This window comes from Arvicanthis niloticus, chromosome 7, assembly GCF_011762505.2.
Source record: "Arvicanthis niloticus isolate mArvNil1 chromosome 7, mArvNil1.pat.X, whole genome shotgun sequence".
Lineage (NCBI taxonomy): Eukaryota > Metazoa > Chordata > Mammalia > Rodentia > Muridae > Arvicanthis > Arvicanthis niloticus.
In genome coordinates, this window is record NC_047664.1 from 64,206,215 (window position 1) to 64,222,580 (window position 16,366).

Genomic DNA, 16,366 nt, shown 5'->3' on the forward strand with positions numbered 1-16,366 from the left:
ATTTCCATTTAAATATTAATAATCAGAAAAAATCAAAGAGACAAAAATCCATACAAAACCACAAGAATACATACAACATTAAACAAAAGTACTACTCCACTATCACATGGTTGGTTCCAGGACTTGCTTTATGGTAGTAATTTGAAATATCCATTCATAAACATTTCTATGGCAGTTTAGTGAAATTAAGTGATTGTGGCTATCTTTTAGCATATCTAATAACTCCTAGTTTTAATTGTCAGTTTAACAGTCAACTCTACTAAAACTTACTTAAACATTTCTAGTGTTCCAATTATATTTGTTGAATGGCTTTAAAATGTTTTTAATCTTACAAAAGCTTTCTGTATACTTGGGCAAAGCATCTACCACTGACTGAAGCTTAGAAATTCCACTAAAGCTCTAGAATTGATAATATGCCATGTTTAAAAAATCTGGAATACCCATGTGCAGTCACCAAAGGTAGACACTGTTGTAGATGTCAGGAAGTGCATGCTGACAGGAACCTGCTTTAGCTGTCTCCTTAGAGGTCTGCCAGAGTCTGACATATTCAGAGGTGTATGCTCACAGCTAACCATTGAACTGATTATGGGTTTCCAAATGGAGAAGTTAGAGTGAAGACTGAAGGAGCAGAAAGGGTTTGTGGCCCAATGAGGAGAGCGACAATACCAACCAACCAGAACTCCCAGGGTCTAAACCACCAGCCTGGGAGCTCATAGGGAGGGACCCATGGCTCCAGCTGTATATGTAGGGAAGGATGGCCTTGTCGGGCATAGGTGGGAGAGGAGATCCTTGGTCCCATGAAGGCTGGACGCCGAATGTGGGGGAATTTGAGGGTGGGAAGGTGGGAGTGGGGGGGTAAGTGGAGGCACATCCTTATAGAAGCAGGAGGACGGGGGACGGGATGGGGGTTCCTGGGCGGGGGGAATAAAGTTAGGGGATAACATCTAAAATGTAAATAAAATATACAATAAAAAATCTGGGATAATTTATGTACTTGGCAAGTGTATATACTTTGCTTATAAATGCACACTACTTTAATGTTTAGGTATGATATATACCAACACATTTTGCAAATTCATACTTATACAAAATGTCATATTTTTATTAGTAAAATTTATACTGTTCAACATGTAATTTCTGCATTCTAAAATATTAGTTGGATGTCAAATTTCATATTGGGAAAATGGGTGATTAGCTCAGTGTCTTTTAGATTGTTCTGTCTTGAAATGTGACAATTTTATTTCAGAGGAAAAGTTTAAAACCAGATTAATCTCTCTTGAGACCAGAACCTAATTTCATTTAGTAGAGAAGAAATATTTCTTTAAAGGCTGCTCATTCTTTTTATATGGCAATAGAGTATCTGGGGAAAAAAATCATTAAGTAAAAGGATTGGTTCAAATTTATTCAAGCATACTGGTTATTTCAGTTAGACCTGTAGTATTATATCCATGAAAATAAATAATTCTTTTATCAGGGTAGTCACTTGTAAAAAGTGTGTGGAGATACACACACAATTGATCATGGTATATTTGTAAATTTGGTTTATGCTTTTCAGCACTTCTACCTGTCCAGCACGACATCTTACTCTGTGATTGTGATCTTGAGTTTGGTATCACAAAGCTTATCAGTAACTGGACTGGAGATTCAAGAACTTATTCATTTATATCTCCCTGGAGGAATGACCTTTCTTACAAAAAAAATCTATTTATTTGAAACAAAGCTTCCTACCATAAAGAACAGTGTATTTTCTTAGCTGGGGGACACCAACTTTGTTGGAAATTTGTATCTGTATAGAATGGATATATTCTAGGTCTTACTTTAACCACTTTTAAACTAAAAACTAAATCTAAAGGGCAAAACATAGGTGTTGAAGTATTTCTTTTGTACTGAAAGAGATTAGTGATATATTGAGCTTTTTACCTACCACCTTACACCTATCCTCACTTTTATGTATGTTAGTGTTTGATATATATATATATATATATATATATATGCATACATATAGTGTACATGTATATATTATATATAATATATATTGTACATATATACATACATCATTTTAAGATTTTAATTTTTTTAAGCAGGTACCTTAGAGAGAAAATATAAATCCTTTTTTTAGAGCAGTTTCATATAAATCTTACATTTCTCATCTAATGTTTATACCTTCAGAATTTTATGCCATTCCTTTGCTACCATGAAAGTATACAGATTGTCTGTCACTCATGAGCTGAATGACTGGCACTTATTTTTTTCTCTCTTAAGTCTCTGATATGAAAAACAATTAGAATAGTTGGAATGAAAAGGATGAAAAAGAGAGTTGAAGATATATTGGAGTTGCCAGTGGGGTAGGTATGGGAGGGAGACACTGTGGGCCTCTGCCAGGCATGGCTCTTCACTATCTCTGTGCATGACTGAATGGCCTCCTGCATATTTCTCAAGACCAGAACTGAGTTCACTCTCATCATGTCTTGTTAAAACATCTCTTGGATGGGCTTACCTCAAAATCACTTTCTGAGATTTTGAAGGTTAAGGCTAAATGTGATGTTTTGATAACTCAACCAATACACTTTGGAAATTAATTTCATGAGCACGCATTTAAAATAAAAGGAAAACTTCTAGAAGCAGTTTGAAACCTAGAAACATATATTTAGATAAAAGGGGAACTAGAAAATAACTAACATTGATAGATCCTTACTCTGTTATTTACCTATTTGCCTCATATATTTGACCCATAATGTGTCTGTGTAAACATGATTTGTATAAGTATCCAATAGTAATCACAAAATAATTGTGTAAAAGTGGTTATTCCTTACTGAATATGTTTTAATAAAATATTTTTAAAATCTTGAAGAAGTTACTGAAATTTGACCTTCTACATAGAGTCATGGTAGAAAGGTGAGGACAACATAGTTTTGAACACTTTGAAAATTTGCATTTGCTAAACCAAAATAACTGCGTCTTAAAAAGATGTACTTTAGTAATCTGTAGGACTCATTAGTGTGTGGTTTCCAATTAGAGATAAATATAGCTGCACGTGATAGCAAAATGTTCACATTTTAAGCCTAAGTCTCACTTCTGTTGAGTGATGTGTCTTGGTGGAAATTCTGATAAGCTGTTATAAGCTAGTGAGAGTGTTACTCATCTTTGCACATGTTAATTAGATGTTAAATAGCAACCCCCATTTCCAAAGCATCCCCTTATGCAATATGCAATTTTTGAGTACTTTAGAATTAAAATTTGTCTTATGTGCAATGTAAATCAGCAGCTGATCTGCACGCAAGTCAGAGCTCTTTGTCTTTATTGCTCCTGCTTGGAGTTCTCAGTGCCATTTTGGTGAACCATCAGGTGATGTCTCGACATCAAGTAGTTATAGATTATAGCTGATAACTGACTTTGGAAGAACAGAAACGAAAGCAAATGCGCTCAGTCCTTTCAGGAAAGATCTGCAAGTAATCGGGCTTTAAAGTAAAATAATATTTATTCTGATGTGTTTTTAAAATGATGAAAGACAGAAGTATGTATCACATTCAATGTTTTAAAAGAGAACAAAAAGAACAAAGTACTTGATTCATTTCACTGGAATAACTTTAAATTTCTGAGAGTAATGAAGAAAGACAAGACGCATTTTCAATTGGACCTGTAAAGCTATTTTAATTGTAACTCAAAATATGTGAGATGTAACCATTAGCCCTTATGTTACATTTGAAAAATGGAGACAATTGTTTATGAAGAGAAGAGAAACAGATGTGATCAGTTTTTACGCTCAACTCTCAGGAGAAATTCCAATAAGGTACGCCATAGCACATGTAACAGTACCATCAAGGCCAATAACACCATTTCCATATGACTTTTTACTGCACAAAAAATATGAATATGATTACATATTAGAAACAAGTTTAACAAAAATTAAGTTTTTCTGAAACAACACAACAGCTTGCTTGAATGAAGGATCCACAGTAGTGCCACCAACTCCTAAAACTGGCCTGCAGTTTTATTTATTATTTCTATTACAATTTATTTGGATGTAAAGAATAAATTCCACTGACTCCTAGTAAGCTTTGCTATCTTCCACAAATACATGTGGTTAGCATATCTGAGTAAAGACAGCCCTAGTAATTCATAGAGTATTCCTTTCTGTGAATAAGTGAAATAAAGGCTTGAATTCATAAACCAGACATGTAATCAATAGGAAAAAATACAGAAGAGGAGAAAGAAATGTTGGCAATAAAGATCAGCTCCATAACTTCCAGTTGTAAGAGTCACCAAACCATCTTGACTTGGAACAAATCTTTAAAAAAGCACTGTCCTTGGCATGAACCATTATAAGCTAATGTAGTCTGAGTTATGAAAATTGTCAAGTCTGTACCTGATCATTATGTGGCAACAAAAATGCAGGGCTTTGTCATTTTCACAGGTAGAAAGAAAAGGTTAAATGGAATGTGAACTGCCTGCCTGCAAATGTGCTGTGTAAGTAGCCACAGATTGCCCACTTCCAGTAGATACTGACAATGCAGAAGTAAACATTATGTGTTACATTAAGAAATGAAACAAAAAAAAATGGAGTAAATAAGAAAAAACAGCAAAAGACCCCATGGTGATAAATTTTATTCGTACCAAAAATACGGTTTGAAGCCCTAAAGAATTGCCTGCATACAGCAACAGTGCAAATGATATCCATGCTGGGCCCATGCACACATTCTTCAGGGCAGGGTAAGTTCCTCTGATCGGACACTGACAGACAGTTGCACTGGTCTAGTGATTATGTCCTGGGACCTGTCTACTGACAATAAATGGCAGTAGCCAGTGCCGTAACTAACATAGGCCAGGTCAATATTTTTGTTGGAAACACTCAAGACACTGAGAATTTTTTTTTTCTTAACAAATAGGTTCTCCTTAACAAAATTTGTTTCTTGGTGAATTAGGACACCTCCATGGGTAGTGGAATGTTTTTTTGTTTGTTTGTTTGTTTGTTTGTTTGAATTTCTTGGCTTTCTTCTCAATGTTTGTTAAGCAGCCACTGCAATATCTTTCTCTTTTGGAACTCACTTCCCTTTCTTTTCCCTAAGATGGAACCTATATTAACGTAAAAACACATGACAACTTAATTTACAAGCCTCTTGTAGTACAAATTATGATACAATTTCATAGGATTCATATATACATAGCATTTTACATAATAAAGTACAGATTTCTGCTCATAAATTAACCCACTTGCACATCTACTTTCAAAGAGCTGGCCACTTTGAGTGACCCAAAGACTTATTAAAGTTAATACAATCAAACTTTACAAGTTTCCAGACCAAAATAAAGTTGATCTTATACCTAACCACATATATACATATTTTAAAATGAGCTTTCAATGCTTGAGTAGAGATAAACAAATTGCTTAAATACCGACAAATTCTTCTAGGTATAGAAACTCAAGAATTACAGTTTGATTTCTGTTCCACACACGTTGTATACAATGTTAAAAAAAAAAATAACTTGTGCAATGATTTATTTTATCTCTTTCTATAACGTCTGTTCATCTGGTAACTCTTTAGGAAGGGTTCTTGACCTCTGAAGAACCACACTAAGTTCCTCAATGACCTTCGATGGCAGCTTATGATCAGGGTCTAAGGTAGCTTTGCTGTTTCTGTCCTCTGTCTTCTTCGGTGTCTTTAGACCTTTATAGCCCCTTGGTAGGCTATGTGGGCCCTCTGCCTCCGTGTCCTCCAGGCAGTTGAAACTGCGATGTTTTCTGGCACGATTTCGAAGTTTTTCATCTTTGTGCTCCAAGCACTGGGCTATGATGGAGGCTCTGTCTTTTAAACTGGAGTCCGTAAAGTCTCGATGATCATGCTTTTCACTCAGCCGAAGCCTTTCAAGCTCTGCTCGTGCCGTCTACAAAGTACAGGAAAACAGGTAAACAGTGTTTGAGACACTTGATATTTAGAAAATGCATTGAATGAACAGCCAATGCGTCTTCATTCTAAATTTGTATTTAGAATGTATTTCTATAATGTAGGCTCTGATTTTACTTTGCCTTAAGCAACCTGCAGAAGTAGATATATTTATTTTTTAACACTCTTTAAATTTTTATTATATAAAAAATTTTAAATGTAAATATATTTTGATTATATTCTTCTCCTTCCCTAACTTTATCCAGATAGTCTCTTTTTTCCTAAATACCCAATTTTAAGTTATTAAAAAAAAAAATCCAGACAGCTAGAGATATAGCACATGGGTTAAAAGCACTGACTGCTCTTCTAGAGGTCCTGAGTTCAATTCCCAACAACCACACAGTGCCACACAATCATTTGTAATGAGATCTGATGCTCTCTTCTGGTGTGTCTCAAAAGAGCAGCAGTGTACTCATACAAAATAAATAAATAAATAAATAAATAAATAAATAAATAAATAAATAAAATCTTAAAAAAAAAATGTCCCTCCATGTGTACTCTGGTTGGTGGTTTAGTCCCTGGGAGCTCTGGGTTAACTGGATGGTTCATATTGTTGTTCTTCCTCTGGGGTTACAAACCCCTTAAGCTCCTTCACTCACTTCCCTAAATCCTCCATTGGGGACCCCATGCTCAGTCCAATGGTTGGCTGTGACCATCTACCTCTGTATTTGTCAAGTTCTGGCAGAGCTATTTGTATTTGTCAAGAGACAGCTATATCAGGCTCCTGTCAGCATGCACTTTTTGGCATCCCCAGTAGTGTCTGTGTTTGGTCACTGTATGGCTCCAGCCACATATGTAGCAGAGGATGGCCTTGTTGGGCATCAATGGAAGAAGAGGCTCTTGATCCTGTGAAGGCTTGATGCCCCAGTGTAGGGGAATGAGAGGGTGGGGAGGCCTGAGTAAGTGGGTAGGAAACACCCTCATAGAAGCAGGAGCATGGGGGATGGGATAGGGGCTTTCCAGGTGGGAAATCAGGAAAGGGATAACATTTGAAATGTAAATTAAAAAAATATGCAATAAAAAAATAAGTCCAAAAAAAAAAAAAAACCAAGAAAACTCCTTTTTGGGGCTAGAGAGATGGTGAAATGATTCAGTGGTTAAGAGCACTGACTGCTCTTCCAAAGGTCCTGATTTCAACTCCCAGGAACCACATGGTGGCTCACAACCATTTGTAATGGGATCTGATGCTCTCTTCTGGTGTGTCTGAAGACAGCTACAGTGTTCTCATATAGATAAAGTAAGTAATTCTTAAAAAAAAAATCCCTAAACCCAATATAATAACATGCTCAAATCCTAGGAAACAAAATACATCACTCAAAAACAAAACCAAAAACAGCAAACTGTGAAATATTTTAAATATTTTAAATATCTTAAAATATTAAAAAATAAAAGCACATACACACAAAACAAAAACAAAAGCTATCCTCCTCCCACAATCAAACAAACAAATAAACTAAAAACACAAAGAAAAAAATCGTAGAGTCCTTTTTATGGTGGTCAAGTACTTCTGAACATTAGATCATCTCTAGAGTGGTTGTTTTTCTCAATGTAATTCCATTGGAGAAAACTGATTTTCGCTCTCTCAGCAGGTATAAATGGCAGTTCCACTGATACCCAATTAATTAAAACAAAAAAAAAAAAAATAAAGTAAGAAAGTAAAAGGTGTACATGGTAGGGGGAAAAAAGAGTACTTTATATTTACAAAGAAATCTTAGGCAAAATTAAATTCCAAAGAATATATAATCTATATCACCTTTTACGTAGGTTTTTGTTTGTTTGTTGCTTTGGTTTTGTCTTTTAAAAAAATCCAGTTAACGTATTATAATATGCCAAGGGTTATTCCCAAAGTGAGTTTTGAGAGGAAGCACTAAAGTAGGTTCTTTCCCAAGAGACCTTAGTTCATGTCAAGATTGATAATATTTATGTTCTTCCATACCACAAGATGATAAAGAAAGGTTGCTTTTCAAAAAAACATGTCAACTAATTCATATTGATATTCAGTGATTATCTTGTGGTGTTTCTAAAACACACTGGGTTTCCATGTCTGAATTGTGATTCTGACAGTAGACCTGGGTGTCTGTGGCATGACCTGGGCATCTTTTGCTCCACATTCACTCAAAGGATGTTATAAACGATCTTATGAAATTGACTTGGGACTGGCTATGCAACCAGGGTTTCTAGATAAATATGGTACATTGCTTGGCAACTTTAGAGACTGTATGTGGTGTCAGGTATATACACCAAGTGGTAAATGGTATTAAAGCAAGTGGCAGAGGGACTGACACCGTTCTCTCTATGTAGTCTGGATATTACTGACTTTTGCTAAGTGACTGCTGCTATGCTTCAGAAGCCAATGATATAATTAATACACTCAGCCATGTTAAATCCTAGGAAAATCCTAGATGCTATAATAAGAACAACAAAGTTATAACCAACCTCAATATTCTTCTGGGCCTGGGTTGCATTTCTCTCATGTTGGATAGGAATCAGAGGTAAACCTCCAATCTTGGGATTTTTGGTTATTGAACGTTTTCTTTCCTTTCCGGCTGGCGGCCATATATCATTCTCATGCTGTGAAAACACAATTTAGTGCCATTGATGTGTGATTTCATTATGTACCACACCCCCATAGCCACTCCAAATAATCTACTTTCTGTGAGAATACCATTTGTAATTACTTCGACATTGACTCTGGCAGACACATGGCTCCAGGATGTGAAACACTTAAGTGAACTGAGCTTTGAGGTCTCAGTTCAATTTCTTAGTTTCAAACACATGCCTTCTGTACTACTTATCAAAGCAAATGGTAGAAAATATTGGAGGAAAATAGTAAGTCTCTTGTAAAACAAAAACAAATTGTATTTGTCTCTATTTCCTAGGCTCTGTAATCAAAGTAACTAAACACTTATTTCTTGCCCATATCAAAGGTGATTTCACATCTTTTAATGTGAAAATAATTTGGTTTTATATATCCCAAATTGACCCAAGGCATGACTAGCTGAAAACTTAGTCTTATTTCATAACATTTTGAAAAAAATGTTATTTTTTCATCTAATTGAATTTCAAAGAAATGTTACCCTTTACACACAAATTTAGAATGGAAATCACTCTATAACAGAGAGAATGGTAAATCTGTCCTCGGATTATTGACTGTGAATTCTAGTCCACCAAACCATCATAGTTATGCCCAGAGAAAACTTAACTCTGCCCTGGCAGGTAAAAATGTAAGCCCTTGAGTGTTTAATCCCTGAATTACAGAGATTAACATTTTAAAAGAAAAGAAAAGAAAGGCAAATTGATTTCCAGATGGCAATGTATTAAATAAATAAATCATAAAACAACCCACTTAGTAGAAAACAAAAATGAGTTTACAGATGTTTGATGAGATAAAACCAAATGGTAACTAATGTAACTAAAACCTCACTCTTAATTTTGCTCAAATTTTATGACATATCAACAAATTTATATCTGTAGTTAGGATTTTAACATATTGTTATACAGTAAATAATTTATTCCTACAAGTACTTACTCTCTGCTCATTATATTATACTTCTGACGGATAACGAGGGACATACTGTGTCTTTACCAATACACCTACACCTCATTTAATCCATTCTACAGTAAACGTCCAATTATTGTCAGAATTGGTATTTGTGCATATCAAATATCCCTTAAAATCATGGCAGCATTAACCTCAATTCATAAAAGCTAATCATGATAGATTATATAATATTTAACCACTGAAAAAGCTTTATTCTTATGTCATGGTCCCAAACATAGTTAACTATCTTTGATCTTATATAGTTGGGATATCTCAACAATAAAGCTGAAAGAAAACAGAAAAGGACCTCAGTAATTTTGTAAATTATGCTTCAACATTCCAGAGATATAGTAGATATGCTATATATGGGAGTAGGGAGGGCAGGAATTTCCAGGTTTAAATGGATGTTGTCATTTAACATTTGTAAGCTCTTGGTAAAAGACTTATGAATTTCTGTAAGAGAGATCATCAAGCTGCGAGGGGACTGTACTTACCACGATCAATGATTACACTGGCAATCTCCAACTTTGCCTCTCTCCTTCTTACCTAGTTTTCTCTGTCTACCCTGCTTACTTCATTTCACTGACTGTGAGTATTCTTTTGACTCTTGACCCCTGAATCAATTCACTACCATTATTCTTGTAAGTTTCCTTTTCCCCTGTCCTTCAGACCCTGGCTTAGATTGCAGTGTAAATTAGTAAATTCACTTAAAATTATCCTCAAGAAATACATTTCTTATCCTTCTATTACATATGTTACTTCTAAGCCCTGAACTTTATTATAATTTGACCTTATCTATGATACCTGCTATTTGATGCAATACAAATACACAGGATTGTGCTGTACATTCGTTTCATGTTAAAGCTAACCTTAAACTTGTAGTGATTAGCAAATACTGCTCTAGGGAAACTGGACTCTTCATTACATGTATATTATTTTTCACTTTCTCTTCCACCTTGACACCTCTAACAGATTTGCCTGTATCCCAAGGGCTAACCTCACTGATTTAATTTTAAAATATCATTAATACTTAAATATATGACTTTCCATTGCAAGATACACTAGTTTCTCTATATCCATAGCCATGTAATTTCTTGTCTTTGCAGTCAGCAATTGTTCTGATTGCAAGTAACCTTTAATTGCCCAGCAGGCCAGCATACAATTGCCCTGTTGTCAATCATCTGAGGAAAAATATCTGTACCACCCTCTCTGATATATAATGGCTTTAGACAATGAAGAATAATAGTGCTTCCTTGTGTCTGGCCATGGCCTGTATGACTATTCTAGCTACTGGATTATCTCTGTCAGCATATGTGGAAAAACAGTATTCAATCTTTGAGTTAAACCAATTGGAACGACCAAATCTCTGTTGGCCTCACATCTCTAACTAATCACACTAGACACAAACTCATTACCTCTACCTGTGTTTTCTAGTGTCATTTTTCCCCACAGCTTCTATATGATGGTGTTTTTCGTTTTATTCTTTTATCAAGTTGGCTTGATCTCAGACATGTAGCAGCCTAGTGGTTACTAAAGAGTTCTCTGGTTTTTCTCCCTGTTGTTTTGTTTTGCTTTTTGTTTTGGAGCATTTGCTAGTTTGTTTGTTTGTATTAATATTCTCTTTTGCAGCTTTTAGTGCAATCCAAAACCAAACTTGCCCCATATACACATTTCAACTTCAAACTGTTGCCTGGAATTTTAAAATACAATTTACAACTCAACATGTTCATTTGTATACTTCACAGATATCTCAACCTACATTTGATCTGAACAGAACTCATCCTTCTACATCTCAGGTAACATTCTGTAAAATCACCAGTTATGTAGGTCCTAAAAATTAGGTTTCTTAATTTAAAGAAAAAAAAAAAAAAAAAGGATGGGGAACCCATAAGAAACACACACTGAAAAATAGCTTATCAGCAAAAGGCAAACCTTTTCTTGGGTTTAATTACACCCTCAAGTTTCATATGAAGTGTTAAATTTTCACTTACTTAAAAATATGAACCTATTATAAAATCATTATTCCAAATGTGGCAAAATTATGAAGTATGCAGATTTCAAAATATAATAAAATTACAATTTACTAATTCAGTACTTAAAGACTGAGCCACTCTGCCTCACTATGAGGCACTCAGAGAGCTTGGTAGAAGGTAGACAGACCTCACTATGGACACAGGGCAGGAAGAAGCCAATATTATAGACATGGTAACTTACACACAGTATTTATTTTTAATATAAAACATGGTACCTCAAAAAACAGTAATGTAGCTTCATATATATGCTTCAGAAAGAAATTCATTTGAAAATGAAAAAAAAATCAATGAATCCTACATCAGCTAGAAGAAATAAAATTGTTGTTCCAAACAAACATAAAAATTAGAGTTCTTTTTTATTTCTATTCCTTCTATCAACCTAAACAGCCCATAAATTAAAAAAAAATAATTTTATGCCAAAAATTCTCCTCAATCTTTAGGTTTTGCACATTGTCCCACCTAAGCCTGGGCAGACACCTTCTCCCATAGAGCTGTTCTTCTTTGTGTACCTTCCACTGTATGGTCCTGTCTCAAAAAATGTTTTCCCAACTACAAACACTGCAACTATGTCCTTCCTTGTTTTACGTTCTCAGCAGGGCTCACACACCTTCCTTTTCTCATAGCTTCCCTCGGAGACAACTTGAGGAGACTTTTGAGATACATGGATTGTGGTGACACCTCAAGTCTTGGAGCTGCTGGTCCCATCTACAGGACAACACCCTTCAATATTGGAAAGATCCAAGTCCTTTTACAGACTTTGGCTCCTCTTTCACCTTTTCAGAAACCCATTCCGCGATCACCACTCTACCCCATGTCCTTCCTTACCTCATTGGGCCACCTCCTTTCCCAGTTGTTACATTTGCTTCTCCTTACCGCCCTTTCCATTTCAGGTTTGGTCCAAGTACCTACTTAATTTAGTCCCTGTTTTCATAGTTTAGAAACACTAAGTGCATATTTTGAAAAGCACAAGAGGCTCCAAGAGGCAGATACACGTGTGCGCCAAATAAGAATCATCCTTACTGAATTTACATTATCGCAGGAAAGGCACAGACAAAACAACTAATTACACATATGTTGTTAATTAGTGATACAATGGAGAAGTACTATTCATTCCCTGACTGTCAACATCAAGGTCTATTGACTCCAATTATGAAAACAAAAGCATCAGTTTAGTTGTGCCATAAACAGCTACTGTAACAGCTTTTGACTATATGCTTCCAACTTTAAACAAAATACTTCACATTTCGAGTCTCAGCTTTTAAGTACAGTATGAATATCTGAGTTTTAAAATGAAAGAAATGATGAAAAAGTTAACCACTTATCTTTTCCCCCCTACAAGTACAAGGCAGTGGATAAGATGGAAAAGTGAGAGAGTTAGGAAAGGGGCATGTTTATTAATGACTGGAAAAGTTATTAAATTAAATCACAGAGAAATGTTTTTCAAAAGAAGAGGAGGAGGAGGTGGAGGAGGAGGAGGAGGAAAAGAAGGAGGAGAAGGAGGAGAAGGAGGAGAAGGAGGAGGAGGAGGAGAAGGAGGAGGAGGAGAATGAGAAGGAGGAGAAGGAGGAGGAGGAGGAGAAGGAGGAGGAGAAGGAGGAGAAGGAGGAGGAGGAAAAGGAGTAAGAGGAGGAGGAGGAGGAAGAGGAGAAAGAGGAGGAGGAGGTCTCAATAGTAATCGTGACAACTTATTCATTAGCTATGAATTCCAATGCTCTGTTAGAAGTCTTACGGATTTAGCTAGAAAAGGTGGAAAAGGGAATCAATTAAATTAATCAACGTATTTAACCCTGGCCAAAATAAAGTGGGAGACCAAGTGTGAAGCTGAGTGTACTGTGAGTCTCAGTGAACTCCGGGGGTTCTGCCCTACTTTAATGAACAGGTTCAAGCAAATCCAGATTCTGCTGTGCATCGTAAGGGATAAAAAACTTGATTCTTATGAAGCATTTACCATACAACAGATACCAAAGAAATGATCTTCCCTAATCTTTCTCAGCAGTGGCAGAGGAGGAAGGATGAGCGAAGACAGAGTATTCGCTTCTGTCTGCAACTCTTTATGCCATTGCAGAGCAGCGTGAACTCAGCCACAGCTACAGTCTTAACCAGCACATACTTCCCAAGCTGCAGGGCCACTGGGCTAGCAGGAGCACAAAGCCTGGCCAGTCAATAGTCTCCCAAAGAGCAGTGGAAAAAATCTGGACTTTTGTATTTATCAAAAGAATACATGCAAGTCAAAGTGTGCCAACTGTGAACATCAAGAACAAAACTAACAGTGAAAATTACAAGCACACCAGCATTTCCTTTTAACACAATGTACAGTAGATTAGAGGGTCATCACAGATATCATACCTGAGCAATGAAGATACTGGCCATCCATTCCATCTGGGCTTGTAAACTGTCACAACATAGGTGCCTACAAAACAAGGTTTATATAATAACTACTTGTAAAAGACCAGTGCTCTTCCACAATGTGGTTAGTAATTTAACAGTTAGAAATATCTCTGAACTCTTCCAAACTTGTGGTTTAATGAAATCAAACTCAGTCTATGTCAGCAGAAGCAGTTTCAGCCTTCTGGGAAGTAAACATCAAATTGGCATGCTGCACAATGATCAGCAATATTTCTGTAAAGCAAAGTCGGTGTCATTTGATGTTTTCAGGCCCATGGTGGTAAACATCTTTTCTCCAGACACTCTGAGTGGAACATATGTGTGCATTCATCGAGTGGCAGTTTTTTTTCTTAAGGCTTAGACATAGTTTCATCAGATAAATATCACTATATATCTGTTGGCACTCACTCAATAATGTTTTACTAAAACCCCAAATAAAGCAGCTTTTGCTCCCTTGCTTTGCACAGTACATTAGGGAAGCTGGCCATGCAAACAAATACATTGCACAGTAAGAGAAAGAAAGAGTCAGGCTGTAGACAAAACAGAGAAAGGGCAGATGTGGGTACAGGGAGTCTGAAGAAAGTGAGGGGAGGTTGCTTTGTAAAGGGGTAGATTTTGTACCTGTGGTTACAATGAAATAATGGACATTTCAATGAAACTTAACTCTTCACTTTCCCAGAGTTATAAAAAAAATAAATAAAAGCACAATTTACTTGATAAAATAGGAAAAATGACATTTCTAAAACTTATTACATTTTTCATAGTCTGGCAGAGACACTGTTGTTTTTTCATCACCAGGCAAAGGTGAAATCATCTATGCATGCAAACTATAAATGCAGAGCAATTAATAATGATTGTGGGTGAGGGTGTTCACTGAGGTTATTGTTTGAACGAATGATACTTGACTTTGCTGGTTCATTGGGAGTGGATGGCGGTCAGGAGGAAGGGAGCAGCTTGTATCATGGAAGAATAATCCACAGAGTAACCTTGTGTAACACACTGGTAGACAAGCAGCAGGAAATCAAAGTCTGATGCTTGCTCTATCCTTAAAGTACAAAAGAAAACTGGAAACAAATGAGGCTGATGAAGGCAACAAGCCTACAAGCCTTTCAGTGTAGGATTCACAGTAAGGTTTTAAAGCAGAAAGATATGTGGTCACAGGAGAAATCTCAGTGGTGTTTGGGGCAAGAGAAATCCAAAAGCAGAATCAGAAACAGAAGGGACTGAGACTCCTCATAAACCAGATAGATCAAGAAGCCCTGGGCCCCAGCACTGGTGTGAAGATGGAATGAGAACATATCTAACCTAATGTAACCTAAGGGCTGGCTAGTCACGATGTCAGTGGGAAGCAGGCTTTCAGTGCAATATGGGAGACAGGCAGGAGTAGGGATACAGTGGGAAACATATATGGAGAAAACAGATTTAAAATTAGGATATGGATTTTTTTTTTTTTTACGTTTCAATGTAGTCAGGAATTATCTTAAATAAACAAACAAATAAACAAAACCTTATTTTTGCCTACTTGTCGTCTAAAAATTGGATTCCAATACCAGCAGACGTCTATGGAGGAAAGCAGGTGTAGTTTCTTGAAAGAGACATTGGCAAGGATGTAAGAGGACCATTAACTGAATGTCACACAACTTTCTTTCCTTTTTTCTTGCCTTCAGTTCTGCCTATGCTGTGATGTCATTCTTTACTCAGAGTTATGAATATTATATAAAATCAAAAGGCTGTCAGTTATTAACTTACCAGTGATGTTTTTCAGAATATGCGGTCAATCCCCAACTGCATCATACAGAGAAACACACACAATATGTTAGACACATTCCTGCTACTGTCAGCATTAACAGTACTGCATCCATCAGCCTCTGGAACCTATCACTAGTGTTTGATTTGGTGTACTAATAAACTTTGTGCTACCTTTAGTAGTCTGTCTCAGGTATTTTATAGCAACACATATATGATGAATACAGTAATGACAAATATCTGTGAAATGTCTGAAGTCAGGTATGTGTATGTGTGCCTGTGTTACACATGTATATGATTTCAGCTTAAAAAAAAATTAAACATAGCAAATAAAGTAAGACTATTTTTCAAAAATAAAATCTGAGAGTCACAGGTCATTAACAAGTTTTCTGGAATATTGTAATAGTACATAATTCAGCTAATAAAAGTGAGTGATAACAAATTATGGTATAAATCGAATGCTGGGTTCATCACGTATTAAAAACACAAGGAGCATTTCAGAGGGTACAATTTATTAGAGGTACCTAAGTGCTGTAATGTTAGCTGCAAATTTAGCTCAACTAAAGAGCAAACTGCAAAGCCAGGATCAAATATTCTAAGCATCAGAAAGTCGAAGGGCAGGTTTGATTTCGTGTGTTGAAGTATGCTTGGGCCATTTCCTACACCCCAGAAATCTCTGTGTCCTGTCAAGGAATGGGAGGTCAAGAAACCCACATCCT

At 36.1% G+C, this 16,366-nt stretch overlaps 1 protein-coding gene across 2 annotated transcripts in view; it reads right to left on the reverse strand.

Annotated features, from left to right (window-relative positions):
* Window positions 1-3,624: 3,624 nt before the first annotated feature.
* Window positions 3,625-16,366, reverse strand: part of Arap2 (ArfGAP with RhoGAP domain, ankyrin repeat and PH domain 2) — a 150,057-nt gene continuing 137,315 nt past the window's right edge. The window contains exons 29-32 of one of the 2 annotated variants that reach the window (XM_034509442.2): window positions 15,651-15,686; window positions 13,863-13,926; window positions 8,379-8,513; window positions 3,625-5,883 (exon numbers count right to left, since the gene is read on the reverse strand). In XM_034509442.2, the coding sequence (XP_034365333.1) occupies window positions 5,512-5,883; window positions 8,379-8,513; window positions 13,863-13,926; window positions 15,651-15,686 (607 nt within the window). In that variant the 3' untranslated portion in view covers window positions 3,625-5,511. The remainder of the gene's footprint in view (window positions 5,884-8,378; window positions 8,514-13,862; window positions 13,927-15,650; window positions 15,687-16,366) is intronic. The other variant, XM_076938512.1, reaches the window with a different exon arrangement.